At 39.9% G+C, this 19842-nt stretch overlaps 1 protein-coding gene across 1 annotated transcript in view; it reads left to right on the plus strand.

The window, feature by feature from the left end:
• The first annotated feature begins 444 nt into the window (after window positions 1–444).
• Window positions 445–19842, plus strand: part of pafah1b1a (platelet-activating factor acetylhydrolase 1b, regulatory subunit 1a) — a 49735-nt gene continuing 30337 nt past the window's right edge. Inside the window, exons 1-2 of the mRNA XM_010864076.5 lie at window positions 445–617; window positions 14045–14329. Of these exons, the coding sequence (XP_010862378.1) occupies window positions 14298–14329 (32 nt within the window). The 5' untranslated portion in view covers window positions 445–617; window positions 14045–14297. The remainder of the gene's footprint in view (window positions 618–14044; window positions 14330–19842) is intronic.

Below are 19842 nucleotides of genomic sequence, written 5' to 3' on the forward strand. Positions count from 1 at the left end.
CCTGTTTTTTGCTCGTTACAAAATAACAGTAATTATTTTTGGTCTGACCGTATTAAAATGAATAAAGAATTAGCAAATTACATTTTGATTAAAACATTTTGTGTTACCTTTATTTTAACAGTGCGATCAGAATGAAGCCAAGGACACCTACAGATGAGCCAAGTTAAATATTGTTAACATTCGGTAACGCCTAATTTATAGTAAGAAATATATTGAACATGTCATCATAATAGATCAAGTTGGAAAAAAAGAATAGCCGTCAACGATGAAACACCATTGGCAGCGGTTGAGTAATACTATGCCGTCCAAAATATTTAATTTTAGTTGTTGTTCATTACATATCTAGTAGTTTGTTTATGGGTGTTTCCAGTGATGTGTTAAAAAAAAGTAGGGCCGTAATCAAGGGCGTGCGCTCGCCGCGCTGTCAGTTTGCGAACCCAAGTTCGTGCGCATGCCCGATTCCGAAGGCGAATGCGGTATGAAACACAAGCCTACAGACAAGACGGTATAACCTCGAGATCAGAAGTCCCTTAGATATTTTGGAACGAAAAACATTCAATCCCATTGGCTTGTATAAGTGTCCGAGTTGGCGAAGGATCTTCAGAATCAACTATATGGTAAGTTTACGTTGTTTTGCACGAGATCTTGTTAAATATCGAAGAAATGCTAGGTGGGGAAAATGACGATGTGGCTGTAATTTTTGCGCCTCCTTTCTAGTATGTCTCAAAATGGCGGACAGAGGCTGCTTGGAGCAGCAGGTAGCTGGTCAACAGTTGTACTTGTGAATGACTATGATAATCAACCAACTAACCAGTTTGGTAGTTGGTGGTACTGGTCAATAGTTAATGATTAGCCTTGTATACTTTTTTATTCGAACTTGCACCTATTTTCAAAGGGGTTGTTGATTAGATCGATTTGATTAATAGATTCGTTAATTTCATATAACTTTCTCATTTGCTAGCTAGTTAGAGTATCGTTAGTTGAAGTCGTTACACGTTATTAAGCCGGAGGAAGTGCCAGTGTGGCTGTACTTTTGACATTAGGTCGGCTTACCGGCTGGCCGGTGGATTCGCCAAACTCATCAATAATGTTTCCTTGCCACTTGCTAGTTTATGCGCAAACTTGATGCAGATCGGGGCTTTTTAAATCTAAGTCCATTGGGAGATAAGTGTCTATATGCTTTTTGTTTTGCAGAGAATTATAAATAAATGTATTTCTTCATCTCGGATTCGAATAAGCTAACTAGCGTGCGCGCTCCAGTCTAGTCAACCTAGACTAAGCATATGTAGGTCATGATTTAAGAGCTAGTTATTTCACATCAGCTACACATTCTCGCATATTCAGTGGTTCTAAAGCATAGAATGTTGTCTGTTTACATCTGGATTACATATTGTAAAAAGTTCACTTGTTCGTTGACGTTATGCACTTGTTTAATAGAACGACAGCTAACCTCGATTTTAGTAGCTATGTTCAATAATGAAAAAGGGCGTATGCACTCCGCTGACAGCTAACGTTATTTTAAGTAACTGGATTTTCAGATGTTATTCAGTTAATATGTACTAGTAGCAGTAATAGGCCAAATGGTATGTAATACAGATATGTTCCTATTTACATTTTCATAAATGTTTAGCACGCCGCTATTAAGCTAAGTTGCACGTTCCCATCATTCACTGCACGTTGGCCATGTTTCGCTAATGATTTCGGTATGCGTGGATGCTTGCAGCTTTTTGGGTGGATCTAACTGGTGAAATAAGTTGAGGGAAATTGTAATTAGCATTGACCGATAGGCTTCAGTTTGGAAAACGTTTTATTTATATTTGTTGGTTAGTGTCGATTAATGGGCGACGATACATTTGATTGTATTTGGGTAAAAATACAATGTTACCCGCATTTAGTTAGTAAAGACACCACCCCTCTCCCACTGCAGAATAGATCCTTCAGGCCCCGTCGCTTTAACCGACTAGTCACTCTCTTCCTCGTTGACCTTGTTGATGATGCCGATTTCCGTTTTGTAGCCAGGATCCGTTGCTATGCAGTCCTCCTCTAATGTACTGTTTCATCCTGATCGGACCAGAGCTCCTGTTTTTATGAGTTAAGATTCAGTAGAGAACCTGGTTGCTGTATTTTCCTCCTTTACCTCTTTTTTGTATTTTGTATTTTCTTTTTTTTTTTATCTCTTTGCTATTTTTTTTTATTTTTGCAGATGTAAGCATTTTACTCTGTTCTGCACCTGTTTACCCAGCATGTGATGAATGCAATTTGGTTTGGCCTGTTCTTGGTTCTATAGTCTGTATATGTATGCTTGTAAATCCTACTTGATTTAATAGACTGTCACGTGATGTAACCTAGAAGCATTTTTATAAATGTACTATATATTTACTTGTATTTATTTCATGAATGGGCATTTTTGGGATCTGTTAATAGGCTCCTTGTTTGTGCTTATGTGCTTTACAAGTTGTCGGACTTATTCAGAAAATAAGGCTGATTATGTTAATCCTGAGAATGTAAGCTCATGTGTTCCCTAAAACATCTCTTTATTGGTGTGCCAAATGGTTAAGCTGTAGTAATGGTATTTGTGATTCCTAGAATTGCCTCATTACACCGATGGCCAATTCAAACTGTATTTGTAACATACTTTGTGAACAGGTTTATGGCCAAAAAAGGCACATTGGTCTGATATATCGCAATCTAGTCTGCCAGTCTAATTCAGACTCCTTGTTCTCAAGATCATGGTTCCTCCCTTCTCCCATGTGTCTCAATGAGACTGTTGGAATATGAATTAAAAAAAACTCAGTCAAAGGGGAGTGTAATATATGCCCCATTTGATACATGTAGACATCAACATCAATGCCGTTTGTGAATTAATAGTAAGATTAGCCATTACTGTTGTCCCTGGCTGCTTTGGGCTTTTCTCTGCCTGGATATCCTGATGAACTGTGAGCAAAATGCCAGGCCCTTGTCATTGCAGGCAACCCAGGTTACAACCTCTGGAACACTGCTGTGTGTGCCAGATGTTCAGTACCTGTCCTTATCAATTAGTGATAATATTGTTCCAATCATTTCTGCGTGTGTGCCCCTCCCGTCTGGAATGGGCTTACTGTTCACAAGCCGGTAATTATTTACAGAATATCTAGCTCAGAAAACCCATCTGTATTTATATTATGTAGACTGGGCTATGTGGATGCTTGTTGCCCTTCTAGCTGTTAATTTAGGAGAGATGTCATTGTGGCATGGCATTTGTATGGCAAATGGCTCTTAATAAGGGTGGCAAATGTCTCTTAGTACCGGTGGCAAAACCCTGTCTCCGTTGCAGTTTTCTAGCCACTGATGCCATTTAGTCTTTTAGTTGGTTGCACCAGCACATGTTTTAGTTACACATTTTTCATGGGTTGATTTAGCTGACTATTTTTAGTAACTCAAATGTTTGTGTTGTTCAGTGATAATAAAACATCTTTTGACTGATTTCATTTGAGTCAGTGACACACTGTACATTTTGGGAGATTTATTTGTCTTTTAAATTTGTGTCAATCTACTATAACTCTTGACAAAAAGTATACTGTAATTGGACCACACTATCTGGTTGTGCACATGATGATAAGTAATGGCTAAAATTATATATTAAAGTGACAGGCTTTTAGTCACATTTATCTATGAAATAATGCACATTTAAGCTACCTCTTACTTCCCATCATGTGCTCAACCAAAAAGCATTGTCCAACTACATTAGGGTTGTTCTCCAGAGTTTTATTGTCATTGTTGTGCTAGGGTACACAGATAAAGAAATGACAACATCCATATCGGCATTGGGCCATTGTCATCTATTTATATCGGGTGTCCGTATCTGCCAAACATTTTTTTATTGGTACATCCCTAGAAAATGTCAAACTGAATTTGTTAGACCCTGTTTAAAGTAGTCTATATAACCAGGTATATTGATTGAAAACCTATTGCAGTAATTTCTCTAATACAGTGTGGACCTAGGGAATAGTTCCATGGGAGACAAGATTGAGCCTAATTGAAAGCAACAAAAGTGGCTTGCAATATGTTTCATTTATTTTGAAGTACCTGTCATTCCTGGAAATGGTTGGGGACCCCAGCAATTAACATTTATGTATAGTATGTTTTGAGCTTTTTGTTATTGTCCATTAATTTGTTTTTATTAATTGGCAGCACTTGAGTCAATTCAAATTTTACCTCGATAATTGAATTTGGTCCTTGTAAAAAGGAGCCCTGACATTACCTTTTCACTAAACTGCCTGGGTTTTTATGGTTTGTTTCTGGGGTGGATTACCTCTATGTGAACCAGCTTTTTGTGGAAGCAAAACATTTGAAGTCCTTTATTGCCAGTGTAAATTTCAGTCCCTGTATGTTCAATTCTCCAGTCCTCTATATTTACACTCACCTGGCCTTACAACAATTGGGCTGTATTTGTTTCTTAACATCTCGTCTTAGTGACTGACACTGGTGGATTGCTAACGCAGCTTTGAATAGAAAGACAATAACTGTGAGCTCCTTTTAAATTACATAAAATACTTTGGGGTTGAATAAAATGCAATTTTGGAGAATATTTGCAGTTTACTATATACACCGGTAAAATGTTTTCCAAAATATTGACCTTAATGCCAATTAGAAACTGCTTTTTATTTCTAAATGATTAAATTAGTTGTAGATGCTCATGTTGACCTTTGTTTGGAATTGCCCGGTTAACTCTTTGTAGCCAGTGCACTTGTAGTCCTAAAATAACAGTAATCACACTCATTGTTTGTGGCCCATGTTTTCTGTTGCTTTTTTTTAATTAAAGGTGCACTTGTCTTTCAACCCATTGAAAGTACCAAGCTCCTTTAAAAACACGTCTAAAAAGGTGACCTCACACTGTAAATGACGTCGCTTTGTCTCAGACAGATCACCATCAATCGCAATCCTGATCTAAAGGAGGTTCAGATGTGCTGCAGGTTATTTGGGGAGGGGATACCCTGCTCTTTCTGTTTTAATAGGCTAGAAGTAGTTTTCAATGTTATTTTGTCTTCCAAACCAATGATTGGTTTGCCAGGTACTTTTTAGCCAAAAAGAGAGTTAGATCTGGAAATATTTGAACACTGACACAAGTTTTATTTTATCTGTTTACCAAAATACATTCAAGTTACAGTTAAATGATGAATATGGGCTTAAAGTCTCTCCGCTTTGATTTTAGGGTATTCAAGTCCAAATTGGAGGAAGGGTTTTGGAATTACAGCTCTTTAATATTTAGCCCCCTCTTTTTCAAGGGACCAGGAGTAATTGGACAGTTGACAGATAAGCAGTTTCATGGACAGGTGTGGGCTATTCCTTCATTTTGTCTTAATCATTTAAGCCGGTAAAAGGTCTGGAGTTGATTGCAGGTGTGGCATTCGCGTTTGGAAGCTGTTGCTGTGAACCCACAACATGTGGTCAAAGGAGCTCTCAATGCAAGTGAAACAGGTCTTACATAGGCTGCAAAAGAAAATTCCATCAGAGAGATAGCAGGAACATTTGGAGTGGCCAAATGAACTGTTTGGTACATTCAGAGAAAAAAATTACAAAGCTCTGCAACACGAAAAGGCCTGGATGTCCACGGAAGACAACAGTGGTGGATGATCGTGGGAATCCTTTCCAAGGTAAAGACAAAACCCTTCACAACATCCAGCCAAGTGAAGAACACTCTCCAGGAGGTAGGCATATCATTATCCAAGTCTACCATGAAGAGAAGACTTCACAAGAACAAATATTGAGGGTTCAGCACAAGGTGCAAACCATTCATAAGCCTCAAGAATAGAAAGGCCAAATTAGACTTTAGATTAGCCAAAAAAACATCTAAAAAAGCCAGACCAGTTCTGGAACAGCATTCTTTGGACAGATTAAACAAAGCTCAACCTGTACCAGAATTATGGGAAGAAAAAATGTATGGAGAAGACAGGTGATGCTTCGGATAATGAGCCGTTCCATCTGTAAAACAGGGTGGAGACAGTGTGATGGCATGGCTTCCAATGGCACTGGGTCACTAGTGTTTATTGATGATGTAACAGAATACAGAAGCAGCTGGATGAATTCTGAAGTCTGCAAAGGATTCTTGACAAAGTATTAATAATTAATGTTTTATTTATGATTGTGTTCATTTGTCCAATTACATTTGAGCCCCTGAAATAAGGGGACTGTAAATGAAAATGATTGCAATTCCTATACGTTTCATAGGATATTTTTGTTCAACCCCTTGAATTAAAGCTAAATGTCAGCACTTCACTTGCATCTCTGTTGTTTCTTTTCAAATCCATTGAATTAAAGCTGAATGTCAGCACATCAATTGCATCTCTGTTGTTTCATTTCAAATCCATTGTGGTGGTGTACAGGGCCAAAATTATGAAAATTGTGTCAGTGTCCAAATATTTCCAGACCTAACTGTATCACATAGATGATCATGTGATGGGAGTTCTCCTTTAATTTTGAATGCTCAGGTAGATTTTTGTTGGGAATTGTCCATTAGCATGTATGATTCTCTAGAACTTTTCCTGTTATTTTTTTAAATTCAAGACCTTTGGCATGGTCTGCCCTTTTGTTGTTTAACTTTTTGTTTTCATTTAGCTTATGAAATGGCAACATGACGACTCCTAGCACGGCCCTATTGATGCGCTTGAGCCTTAAGGGCAGACTATGCCAACATACTGGGGCATCTGTGCAATATGTCCAGCCTGTAGGGCAAACCATGCCAGCTCTGGTTAGTGGATGGTTTACTTATTATTCAGTACACAGTCAAGAGAATCACTGACGAAGACACACACACACACACACACACACACACACCAGATCAATAACCGTCAGATTAATGGGTGCATCTAGCAGCAAGTTCTCGTCAGCACAATCTCTTCTGCTGAGCCCATTTGCCTTTTGTTATTGTTCCAACAGTATTTGTAATATTTAGGAACACCACCGTTAGAATGGTGAAGAGCAACGTCTAACATCAGACACAGAATACGCACGGAAGCTCTTTGCCCCCGTCTGGAGTATATGACCGGAGCAACCAACACTGTGCCACCGTATAAGAGTCCCCTCACTGAATGAGCCCCTCTGACTTCGCCCCTGCAGTCAGTGTCTGCTGTGGTTATTACTGCTGGCGTGGTGATGACATCGGTGGTCACAGGTCAGGTGGTGCCCAGGGCACTTGACAGTCACAGCAGAGTCCAGGCCAAAGCACAATGTCTCTATCTGCTGCTGATAGCTAGTGGTTTCTGCTGTTACGTCAAACGGTCACTCCCAAATGCCATCCTGTTCCCTATTTAGCGCACTATGTCTGACTGGAGCTCATAGGGCGTTTGAAAAAATTGTTAGGAATGGTTTGCGATTTCGAAGAGGCAAAGTGTCAAGTCCACCGAACATTGATAAGACACAATTGCAGTGTGTTTTATGCATGGTGTGAGTTCAATTCTTTCTTCAGTAATGGTACCCTAAGTTTTTGATTTTTAGACCTAGGTTCTCTTATGCTGTTCTATCTAGGGTTTATTTAACCTTAGAGAAAATGCTGTTTCTACTGTCGGCTAATTGCAATGGGAGGTGGAACTTGGTATAACCTAGGCTGTGTTTTTGACTGACATAAGGAATTAAAGTTCTTCCTGTAGGTTACATCTCATGCCGCTTTTTTCAAACATTGTGGCCCTGTCTCTTTAGGCCATCCTGCTTTGGGTTTCTAGTCAGTATGTGGCCCTATGAGAGAGGATCCAAGCCAAGTGAATAGGACATTACAGTTGATATAAAAAGTCTACACACCCCTGTTAAAATGCCAGGTTCTTGTGATGTAAAAGAATGAGACAAAGATAAATCATGTCAGAACTTTTCCCACCTTTTATGTGACCTATAATGTGAACAATTCAATTGAAAATCTTTGAGGGGGAAAAATAAATAACAAGAAACTCACAATAACCTGGTTGCATAAGTCTGCACTTATGCAACCCCTTAAACTGATACTTTGTTGAAGCACCTTTTGATTTTATTACAGCACTCTGTCTTTTTGGGTAGGAGTCTATGAGCATGACACGACTTGGCAATATTTGCCCACTCTTCTTTGCAAAAGCGCTCCAAATCTGTCAGATTGCGAGGACATCTCCTGCGTACAGCCCTCTTCTGATCCCCCCACAGATGTTCAATTGGATTCAGGTCTGGGCTCTGGCTGGGCCTTTCCAAAACGTTAATCTTCTGGTGAAGCCATGCTTTTGTAGATTTGGATGTATGCTTTGGTTGATTGTCGTGCTGAAAGGTGAACTTCCTCTTTATCTTCAGCTTTCTAACGGACGCCTGGTTTTGTGCCAAAATTGCCTGGTATTTGGAACTGTTCATAATTCCCTCCACCCTGACTAAGGCCCTGGTTCCAGCTGAAGAAAAATAGCCCCAAAGCATGATGCTGCCACCCATGCTTCACTGTGGGTATGGTGGTGTTTGGGTAATGTGCAGTGTTGTTTTTGCACCAAATGTACCTTTTGGAATTATGGCCAAAATGTTCAACCTTGGTTTCATCAGACCATAACACATTTTCCTAAATGCTTTTGGGGGACTTGATGTTTAAAGGTGGAAAGGTTTCTGACATATTTTATGTGTCTCATTGTTTTACATCACAAAAACCTGCCATTTTAACAGGGGTGTGTAGACTTTATATCCACTGTATTTGATTCCACCTTGGCACTCCAAGGCTTTGTTTTGTTTACTGATCTGGGTGAGACGACGTGATCCTGTTCCTAGTAGTCAATTAAGAGGCTTAGTGTGGCTGATGGCTGGTCTGACTAGTCAGGTTAACTCCAAGTACTGGCTTTTGATTAATTACTGTGGAAGGATGCTTGCTTCGTACACCGATTTTCATATCAGTTGATGGCAATTTAAAGTCATAGCTGGGTTTTTATCCAATTGCAGAATTATTTCATGCAGTGATTTTGAAATCAAAATTTCTTAAAATATGACATTTATATAAGTAAATTAGAGCTTTGTGTGTATAAGTTTTGTGCATTTTAGTTCAGTTGCATTTTCAAACCTACTGATCGTTTAGTCACAAATCATGAGTTAAAAGGATTACATTGTTCTCACATTTGAATCCTTTAATAATGTATGTTGATTTAAAAAAAAACAATTAGTATTATTTTAATACATTTTGTACAAGTTTAGGCTATATTATACATTCAGTTGCAGATCTTGTGGAACATCTTGTTTATCTCCATGATACTGAATAGAGAGAACTTCTGAATGATTGTTACCATTGTGTGTTGTGTGGAATTGTTTTTAATCTCTAGTTGTTCTCATTGCTATGTTATTTTCAGGTTACCCTTACGAATGAAAACGTAGTTTCCCAGAACAAAAAAACCCAAAATGTAACGTACAGATCAGTAGCAGTCCCAAATTATTTTTATTTTCATGGGGCACTAGATTAATCTGCTTAAGTCTTGTCATAATACTTTTTTAAAGAAAAACTTGAGGGTTATGGGCAATTCCACAATAAGGTCAACCTGAATATGGAAAAACAATCTCCAATAAATAACTTTAAATACATGCATGTTGCACATTTGTGGCAATTTCTTTGTTCTGACATTTTTAAACAATAACACTTTCTATAAGGTAATTTTTTATCAATCTTTCATACATAAAACCCTTTTGTCACATTCATACGGAGAATGTCATTTTCGTAATGGGTGAAGTAAATATGAAAATATTATTATTTTTATAATTGTTTCGTATACATTTAAGTCTTTCTTTGATAGTGTCTATTCATATTTTACCCAAAGTATTTAAGATTTATATAGTTTTGCAGAGTTTTTCCTGGCAGAAAATTAGTCAAAGGTGGTACCCCAACCCCCGCTTCCCTGCGCTCTACCGGATGCCCCTCTGTAATATCCTTTATGTAGTATCTGGCCACTTGAAAAATAACTATTATAGTGTTAAATCTGCCCTGTTGTCCATGTCCACTTGAGCAGATGATGCACGCTACAATATTGAACTTATTTTTTTTAAAATGTGTTTGTTGGATTTTACTGTCATGTATTATTATTATTATTATTTATATATATATATATTTATTTTGTATTTTTTTGCCTGTCCAGGGCCCGGTTTCCCAAAGCACTATGATGATCGTAAGATGCACGTAAGTGCCTCGTTGTCTTATCAGTGCATTTCCCAAAAGCATAGTTTCTTAAGTGGCATGTATCATGGCACTTTAATTAACAATTGCTCCAGACCACTCTAGTCCATTGTAACAGGCATTTTACTGTTTTTGTGAAATAGCGCCTCCCTCAACATGCAAGGAGTGATCGCAAACAGTTAATATTAAGGCAATAAAAAAAAACTGTTAACTTAGACCAATTTTTGTAGACAAATTATATAAGTGTGTGAGTGGATATGAATGTTATTGAATGCAATTCTCAACTGAGGTTAAAGAAAAATGTGTAAAACAAGGAATAAAGTGTTCAAAATTAAAGTTCACAAGTCTGAAACCCATCACTGAAGGCTACTGTCTGGATGGATAGGTACTGGTGCCTTTACCTCGCCAAGAAGAACATGCTTGTTTTTACTTGCGTTCCATTTTTATTTCAAACAATTAGAATATATTTTTCCAAATATGCTTTATATTCTCAGCTAACCAATCATGTTGATTGCTGTGACATAAATATAGCTACCGGAGGAACTGATAGGCTATTTGATGTTGTGATCAATTTCCGGCTATATGATTTTGATTGGCTGAAGTCCCCCCCAAGGTGGGATATAATGTTTCATCCGCTCTATATTTGACTACTTTGAGTTTTACGTTTTCTTATTGATACTTAAGTAGTAGTAGAATACATCACCAGCGATATTATATGCTTCTGATATGTGATCAAGCTTCAATAGGCTATATTTAAAAACGTATTAATGGCCTAATTCCATTCCAAACAGATGTAACGTAGCACTTACGATGCACTTTTTATAAAGAGTGGCGTACGTGATGGTTTGGGAAACTGGCGTAAGTCTGTCATAATAAAGAACCATCTTAAGGCTACGTGCATTGTTAAACCATTGTAAGTGCCACTTTATCGGGAAACCGGGCCCAGGACTTGTAGACCGAAATCATTTTGCCATAGACTCTGTGCACCAGCGAAGTGACGAACTTCAGCTTTTGTGTGAAGTCTGGATTGCAGTTTCCGGTTTACTTACTAATACTCATCCGCATTAGTAAGCACAAACTCACAACAAGATGAGTGATGCTGTTGTACGGGAAAAACAAGAAATAAAATGTATGTGACTCATTTAAGTTTCAAGGTACAAGTGGGGCATCATTTTAATCAGGAAAATGTCCTCTTTTTAATAAAATATGGCTTGCGCCATTCAATGACTTCAGACGCTAGACTAGACATAGTCAGAAAAGGCAATTTCTTTTTTAATCTACTTCCACGTAACGCAGGTTTAAGCGCAATTAATACCATACAGGACCAGATGTTTACTTCCTATGCCAGTTGTTATTTTTCAGTTTCGTTGTGAAATGAGGTTACAGTAGTAAAATAAAAGAGGAGACCTGTTTTGGTGCTTTTTTGAGGCTATGGAATTTTAAGCTTCATTCAGGTTAGAAGAGGCTGAACGAAGGTTTGTTTCAATTCACTTGCTATAGCGTTCCAGCTCAGCCATCCTTCTTTTGCCATTTTTGAGGCTAAGGTGAATTTTTATGCGTTCTATTGTCCTGCCTAATACTACACTAAAAAGGAACACGTCGCTAACTAGCTTAGCCGATAGCCGGCCGGCACACCACAGTAAACTACTTACCCTCGTAGTTGTGCAGATAACTCGATACGTAGAGTTTGAATCCCTTGTTCCGCTTGCTTGTTGGAGCAGGGGACCAGGCATCAACAATTCGATGGACATAACTAATGCTTATTTTAGGCAGGTCTTGGAGACATCTACTGAAAACAGAAATTTTGGGCGATGCTGGTGATCGCCTTAAGTAAACCGGAAAATGATATGCCGACATCTGGCTAAAGCGGAAGTTTGTCCATACGCTTGTGCACAGAGCCTATTGGGCATCAAAACAATGTTTGTTTGAGATTGCATAAATACAATATCACACACAAGCTTTATAATTAACTGTTTTTCGTTGTTCGTTGTATGTTCTTGTTCATTTGACTTGCATTAAAAACGCATCAGAGCTGTAGGCCTATATATTAAAGCCTTGTTGCTGTGTTTTTTCCTCCGTCCTTGCCTTGACGCCACATCATTTATCCCCCTCTTTTGACTTCCTTCAGCTGTAGACTGCTCATCCAGCTTGCACTCATCCAGTGTGTTCACGTTCATATATTAATATTGTTTGTGACTTAAGTATGTTAATTGTATATTTTTGCAATGTATATTGCATATATAATGTAATTGGGGACAGTAGCCTACATACCCAAATCTAATTGTCTGAACTCTATTGAAAAAAAAAGATTCTACTAGAAACTTTAAAAAATCTGAAACGTTAACAAATGTTATGCGGATTGGATGTAGTTTAGGCTATTTTAAGTTTTATTTAAATATTTTGACATGCTTCAGTGTCAAAGAACTAGGATCCGCTTGTTTTTGCAATGTTACTCATCTTCGTGACATCAGGACCGGTAAGGTCCTGTATGCAAGGTTGCCAGATCATTGACAGTAAACCATGAAATCTGCACAAACGCTATAATTTCTATTAAACCCTTTCTGTAAATTGACCCACCCAAGACCATTAAAAATAGCCCAACTGTGGGGGAAACCTACCCATCTGCCAATATGAAACAAATTTCCTCGTCTGGTCGCATTCTCTGCATTATATCTCTGGTAGGGTATTTGGCGTATGAACGCAAAATTATGTTTTATCATGACGACACAAATGCTGTGCAAAATTTTGGGAAGGTGGACACTTAAGTTTTACATGCAGGAAAATCCCTGACTTGAATTTTCTGTTCTCCCCAAAATGCCTGTCCGTTTCTGTTACATCCATAACGCAGGTTTTGTTATTCCATTAACATGAATGGAATTAACCTGGGAAGGTGTTCCGGTCCCGTCCCACCGGGAGGAGACCCCGGGGAAGACCTAGGACACGCTGGAGGGACTATGTCTCCCGGCTGGCCTGGGAACGCCTTGGTGTCCCCCCGGAAGAGCTAGAGGAAGTGTCTGGGGAGAGGGAAGTCTGGGCATCCCTGCTTAGACTGCTGCCCCCGCGACCCGGCCCCGGATAAGCGGAAGAAGATGGATGGATGGATGGCATTAACATGAAGTGGGATTACTTTAAAAAAAAGTCTGAATTTGTGAGAGAGTGTAACATCCATAACGCTGGAATTGCTAATAAATATTTCTCTCAAAATCCTCTACTGATTTGATGTCTTGTGCACCTTAATTTCCCCATTACCAAAGGTAGTAACCTCTCAGCCTTATCTAGGCTGTGTTCTATTGCTTTAATACTTAAGCCATTTATGTGGGTGTAATCCTGGAGGTTAAATGGAGAAATTTGAAGGCTGATACTTGTTTTCTGCTGTATTGTTGGTGTAATGGGAGGTGAAGTGGCAGCTGAATTCGCCGGGTCATCTCTGTGCTGTACATGTTTGAAATTCCCTACAGAGGGAGGTAAGGGCTCCTGACCAAACGGTCAGTTGTGACATGAGGCCTACAGTAGTGGAATATGGTGCCTAAGGTCTGATAATGGTGACTATGAGAGTGGAACATGTGAAACTATCTTTTTTATCGCTCTGTAGTGTAAATTAAAATATTTTTTTGGGGCATTTTAGCTTTGTTCAGACAGGTTGAATTAGAGGACACACAGAGAGAAGTATGGCACAACTTGGACGGTGAAGCCTGGAACTGAATGCCTGTCTCCAATGGGGAACAGTATATGTCAATAGTGACCCGGAGATGTTCCAGCTAGACCACGGGCTCTGCTTAAGAGCTGACTATAGACACGGCTGGTCTTTACTGTCAGGAGTCTTCTTGTTCCCTTCCGCCTATCTTATTCTCCTGTAGGGTGTATGTCATGTTTTCAGATTACTGAGCTCTCACACTGGATTCCATTGCCTCCTCTCTCCAGATGCAGGAGTGACTGTCGGCCATTCTCCAGGCTTTCCTCTCGTCTCGTTCCTGGAACCAGAGTCTTGGGGGGGCAGAGTCCTGTGCTGGCCTCCATCCCCCAGTTAGCTGCACCAGAACGCTGTCCCTGTCCAAGTGTATATCCTGTGTTGCTCTGATCGAGCGGATCTTCTGACCGGGGAGACCGCCGCAGCTTCAAGCCACTCCCTCTGCCCCGCCTTCCTAGCCCCGCCCTACACCGACCTACAGCTACCATGGTGCTGTCACAACGACAACGAGATGAACTGTAAGTTACTACGCACTCGCACACGTGTACACACTTTTTTAAAATAGCCAACGACTGTTTAGCGTTTGAAACCTTCAATCAATTCTGGTAGAAAGATTAGCTGAGTTGCTGTTGTTTTGATATGTCCATCTGCTGCTGTTCCCTGGAGCAGTCATTAGTGACAGAGCCTTAGTGAACTCAGCAGTGCCTGTGATGAGCAGCGACTGTAGCTCTGGAATGTTTTCACTGGATGGGTTTTAAGCCATTGCAAGGTCAATACATACACCTGTGTTCAGCAAAGTGGGAAAAGCAGGTGAACACTGAATATTCCATTCCATCCTTGCCCCCCCACGAAGTACAAGACCTCCATACTTTAACCGTTTGAGCCGTGCCTGAGACAGAGCAACGTCTTTAAGATGTGTAATTCTGGTGCCTGGGGTCCAGTCACGCTCTCCTCAACCCGAACATATTGATCTTCTTTTTTGTCCCCAAAATTTTATTGATCACTCAGTTGTTCTTCTAAAAGGGACCGAAAGACTGCATGTGGCCCTGTCACAGAGGCCCTCACAGAGAAGGGAAGCAGGGGGCTGACACAGCCTAACATTGCTGGTGCAGAGTAGATTTCTGTAAGTCTAACTTGTGGGCAAGGAAATGGGCTGAGGTTTATAATGGCTTTTGTATTGTATGAATGGCCAATCAGTCCTGTGCGTGGTGTTCAGAAATCTTCCGCCAGAGGCATTGATTTTTGGAGTTATACACAGACAGACAGACAGACAGACAGACAGACAGGCATGCATGCGTGAAGTGGTGCATTAATTCAGGGAAGGTTAAAGCCAATAACAGGCCAGCACTGTTTTAGCTGAAGATCACAGGGTTGGTGTGTAACCAGCCAAGCAGTCTGTAGCTCTGCGGTGTCTGTCTGTGAACCTGGGAATTAACCCTGGGGCTGGGGATAAGAGGGTTAGTGTGCGTGCGTGCGTGCGTGCGTGCGTGCATGTGTGTGCGTGCTCTGCTTGGGGGTATTACAGATTGATTCAATAGCAGGGGGTAGATATGTCAGAGGTTGTTTCAAATAAAACAACATGATTAAAAAGGAATTTGTGGTATTAAGATTTATAAGAACTGAGTTGGTCCAACTGTTGGTCTCCTATTTGCATTGATGAACTGCTGAAGTGCTGTTATTGTGTCTCTGAGAATATTCATTAGGATCTGTTCCGCCCTGTTCTTTTCCCGCCATTGAGAAATGTTGTCCCGCCCGTTCACATGACGGGACCGGATTCTTCCCTGTCTCTTCACAACGTGTTTACATTAGCCTGACGGGCCTGACGGAGCTCTCTGTCACTATTCAGTCTAATCCTATATGCTCCCTATACAGAACACTAGGCAGTCTCCTCGCATTCTTCTCCTTGTACTTTATGTAATGCCTGGAGACACACACACACGCAGACATGCACACACACATTACAGGAAACCAGTATGGGGCCATTGTACCACATGAGCCGCCGGGCCATAGAACTTTTGCATTCCATTTATTAAGACGTCGGTTGGCCCTAGCATTTTAAGAGGAGGCTCCCGACAGTAAAAACACCCACTCTGTATGGTTGAGCGACAACCCCGCCACCAGTCCTGCTCTGTCAGTTCTGTGCCCTGGATGAAAACCCGGGTGACCATCTTGAGTCATTACAGCTAAAACAATGGACTGAGTGGGGGGGGGGTGGCTGTGACCAGCTGACTGCCCATCTGCCCTGGCCTCCTTAGTACACTATGACCCCCCCCCCCCCCCCCATTCTATTTATGGGTTGTTTGCTGTTAAGCTGCACACAAATGGATATTGTTCTTTTATTGAAAACTTCCACTCTCCTCCCAAGGTTTTTCTGTCCCAACTGAACTGCCAGTTGGGCTTGAGTTAGAAATTGTTACTCAGCTCCTATAAAATTCTTATGCTTGTTCAGAATGCCATTGTTTGACTTACTGATGATATAGGCCTATGACATGTCCCCATAGAGGTTAATAGTCTTGTGATTAAGGTCGACAACAAGTCCCCAAAGATTTTATTAGTTGAGGGATAAAAAATGGAGAAGGGTTGTACTTGTTTTTGTTTTCAGAAAACTTTTTGTTCATTGAGATTAGAACATAGCAATTGAATTGCCTCACTGTTAGAGAAAATATGTAGTGTGACGCCTTATTCTGAAAACAACAATATTTATTATGTTAGGTGTCTGGCCTATTTTGTCAGGAGCAGCACAGCAGTTGAATGTTACAATTACATAACCTTTTTTCTTGCTACAAGTCCTATTTCCATAACCAATGAAAAGCACATTTTGTGCTTTTCCAGGGTCACTGGATTCAAGCCCAGAGGCCGCGGCATTAAAAATAGACGTGAAGATGGTCCATGTTCAGGATTTATTTTCTGCTTTACAAATACATTCTCAAGTCGTTTCCAGGCCTTTAGTCAGATGTTTAATGTGACTGTTCCTTCTTTGAAACCCCACTGGCTGTGACTGCTTTGACCTAACTATATCGCGGATGGTAAAGATTATTGACTGAAACTGCGTTGTCCTGCAGCCCGAGCCTGATGGTACACTAGTCCTGGTGGAAGGAACAGAGCCTTGTCATCTGGTTGGTCTACACGAACGGATTTGCAAAGCTCTAGTCCTCCGCCATACGATCTGATCTGTCGCCAAGAAACCAGTACTGTTTTCTAAGTTAAATGAATTTGCTAGGAGTAGTTTTTGTTTTAATTAACTTCAAGGTTTACGTCATCACATTAGTGTCAAAATACCAGCCATAAGATCAACTGCAAATGATACAGAAATAAAGAGAGAAGCAAATAATCCCTGAGAATATGTACTTCAATGACATGGGGAAGGTCATATGATGGCAGTTTTCTTTTACTTTTGAAGTGTCAGACAAATTGATTTGTGATTTGAATAAATCAAATTCTTGTGGGGAATCATTTTAAGTCATCGAAGTGCCGCCTGGAATGTACTGCCACGGATCTGACCAACATGGCAATGTGTTTCTGTCCATCCGTTATCGAGTTTGATTCAGTGTTCTTCAAAATACATTTCAAAAAGATACTAATGTGCACCCAATCACTTCGATGTACCTACAGTTGTGTTGTGGGTATATGCTGTGGCTTTGTAAAGCATTCAGAACCGTTCACTTTCTCCACATTTTGTTCTTTTAAGAGACTACATTTATAAATGATTTCATTTCTACACCCAATACCCTTTAGTGACAACTCAAAAACACTTCTGGAAATAAAAAAATATGTCTGCAATGTATTTAGAACATTTATTTGTACACACTTTATATCTTTACAAAAGATCATTTGGTCAATACTTTTTTTGTAGAATTTGGACATTCGGTATCCGCTGTGACTGGTGAACCAAAACACACATTTCCTACCCTGAATGTCATAGGTAAACCCAACAGTTTTAGAATTTACACTGACGTTTAGCTTGCTTCCTCATCCAGAGTGGCTTGCAGTTAAGCAATTAAGATTCCTCAAGTGTACAGCAATAGGCCTAGGTGTTTCACCAAGGCCCCTTTAGAGATTGGCCCCATGGCTAAGCACCAGGCTAACAAGTTCCATCCGTCCCTGGGTGTTGTTTTAGATGTAGCTGGTGGCTCCTATTGGGAATGGCACGTGTGCGCATGTCTTGCTCTCACACCTTCCCACCGTTCTCCTGGTGTGTTGGTTGGGCCAGCAGGGGGTCAATGAGCAATATGGATCTAATTTCCTGACTGTCAGACAGATTCACAGATGGGCAGATTGTGTGGGGACACCTAGGTTCTGACACTGAAAAATGCTAGTTCTGAATTTCTCCTTTAATATTTTTTTTATATCTGAGATCAATAGATCATTTTAAGACTTCCTGTTTTATGTAGTTGCTTTAATAGTGGAATAAGTGATTCCCTGAAATAGTGAATTTCTTTGCATCTAGCGTAATCCTTTGCACGTATTTTTTTTACTTAGTCCACTGTATATGTTGTGCATGTCTGTAATCAGGTTTTCAAAATAATACTTTTTAATAGGGCCTGATTAGTGCCTGATTAGTTAGGGTTTATTTTTTTACAATATTTTCATCAGCCTTTATTCCAGCGATTTACAGGGGTTTATTATGAATTAATTATAAACATAAAACGTTCTTGATAGAAAAATTAAAACGGGCTTATCTTGGTGTGTTTATTCTCTTTTTTTATTATACATTTTTTAATGGAAAGATGACATTGATCTGACAGTTATTGCAACAGTTTTTTCACCAAGCCATATTTGAAAGCTTGTTTCATCGTCCCAGGTCAGGCCAAACGATGGCTTGGCAGTGTTTGTGAAAGTGTTATTCTTTTCACCACACAGGTTTTTTTTGTAACTCACATAATTGTATGTTAAACAGGTGGCACTAATGTCACGTCACTGGAATCGGCCAAAGGTGCTTTGTATGCTTTACGCAAGTATTCAGTGTATTTTAATAGGCTAATTTAACAGATCCTGCCTAGGAGTCTTGCTACTAGTCCTATTTACCACTGAAAGCTGAATACATCAATAGGTAATCTAAAGCCTCCTGAATCCTTGTGGCTCAGCTGTACTCCTTTTCACCCGCCCAACACGCACGCACGCACACACCCGGCAGTCCGAACAGTGTAAAGCCTGGTGGGTTTATTTTGTGCCCTTGACTCCTGAGAGGTGTGACCTCTAGAACCCACCAAATCTCATAATACTTGCAGCTAGTGGATGACTGTTGGGAGAAAAATTTGCTCTACGTGGAGATGTTCATATGTGTGTGTGTAGAGTAGTGAGAGAGAGAGAGATTTTTATTAAATTTTTTCTTGATTTGACTGTCATTTGCTACAGACAAATGTTCAACCACCATTTTTTGTTTGTGTTACAAAGTGGTATTGATGTTGGCTTGTGCAGATATTTTTTACTCAATTCTTCCAAGTAGGTAAGTATTTCTTTTATATTTACAACTTACAATATTTGCACATGACCTATTCATATAGAATTGTAAGAATCAAAGTACACATACTTAGTATGTGGATAATATTGTGATGTGATGTTCCTGGTCTGCAGCTGTCTCAACACTAGCACATGCTCTTTTTCCAATAGTAGTCTGTTGCGCTGTCCTACCCTGGGGGATAAATCATGCTGGGATTCTCTAATCTGATCCCAAACCAGTTGGTTCCATTTAAACTGGTGCCTCCAGTGCTAACAACAGAGTTTAGACAGCTTCAGGCCTGCCTATCTCCCAGATGGGGAACAGGCTACCTTGACGTACATTATGATAAGGGCACTTCTTAGAGGTTGTTATTAAAGCAATACTAGCATAAAAATATGACACAGATCCATTTTTTATATAAATGATTTTGCGGATTAATTTGCCAGTTAATTGGTTGCTGCAGGTAAGGAATGCTGTTAATTACCACTGTCTAATATCCAAGACTTTGAGCCAGTCTCATGTTACTGTGTTCTGTATAGTTCACTTTGTCAGGCCAGAGCTCGTTTCCCCGGGCCAGAGCTTTGAGCGGAG

This window comes from Esox lucius, chromosome 1, assembly GCF_011004845.1.
Source record: "Esox lucius isolate fEsoLuc1 chromosome 1, fEsoLuc1.pri, whole genome shotgun sequence".
Classification (NCBI taxonomy): domain Eukaryota; kingdom Metazoa; phylum Chordata; class Actinopteri; order Esociformes; family Esocidae; genus Esox; species Esox lucius.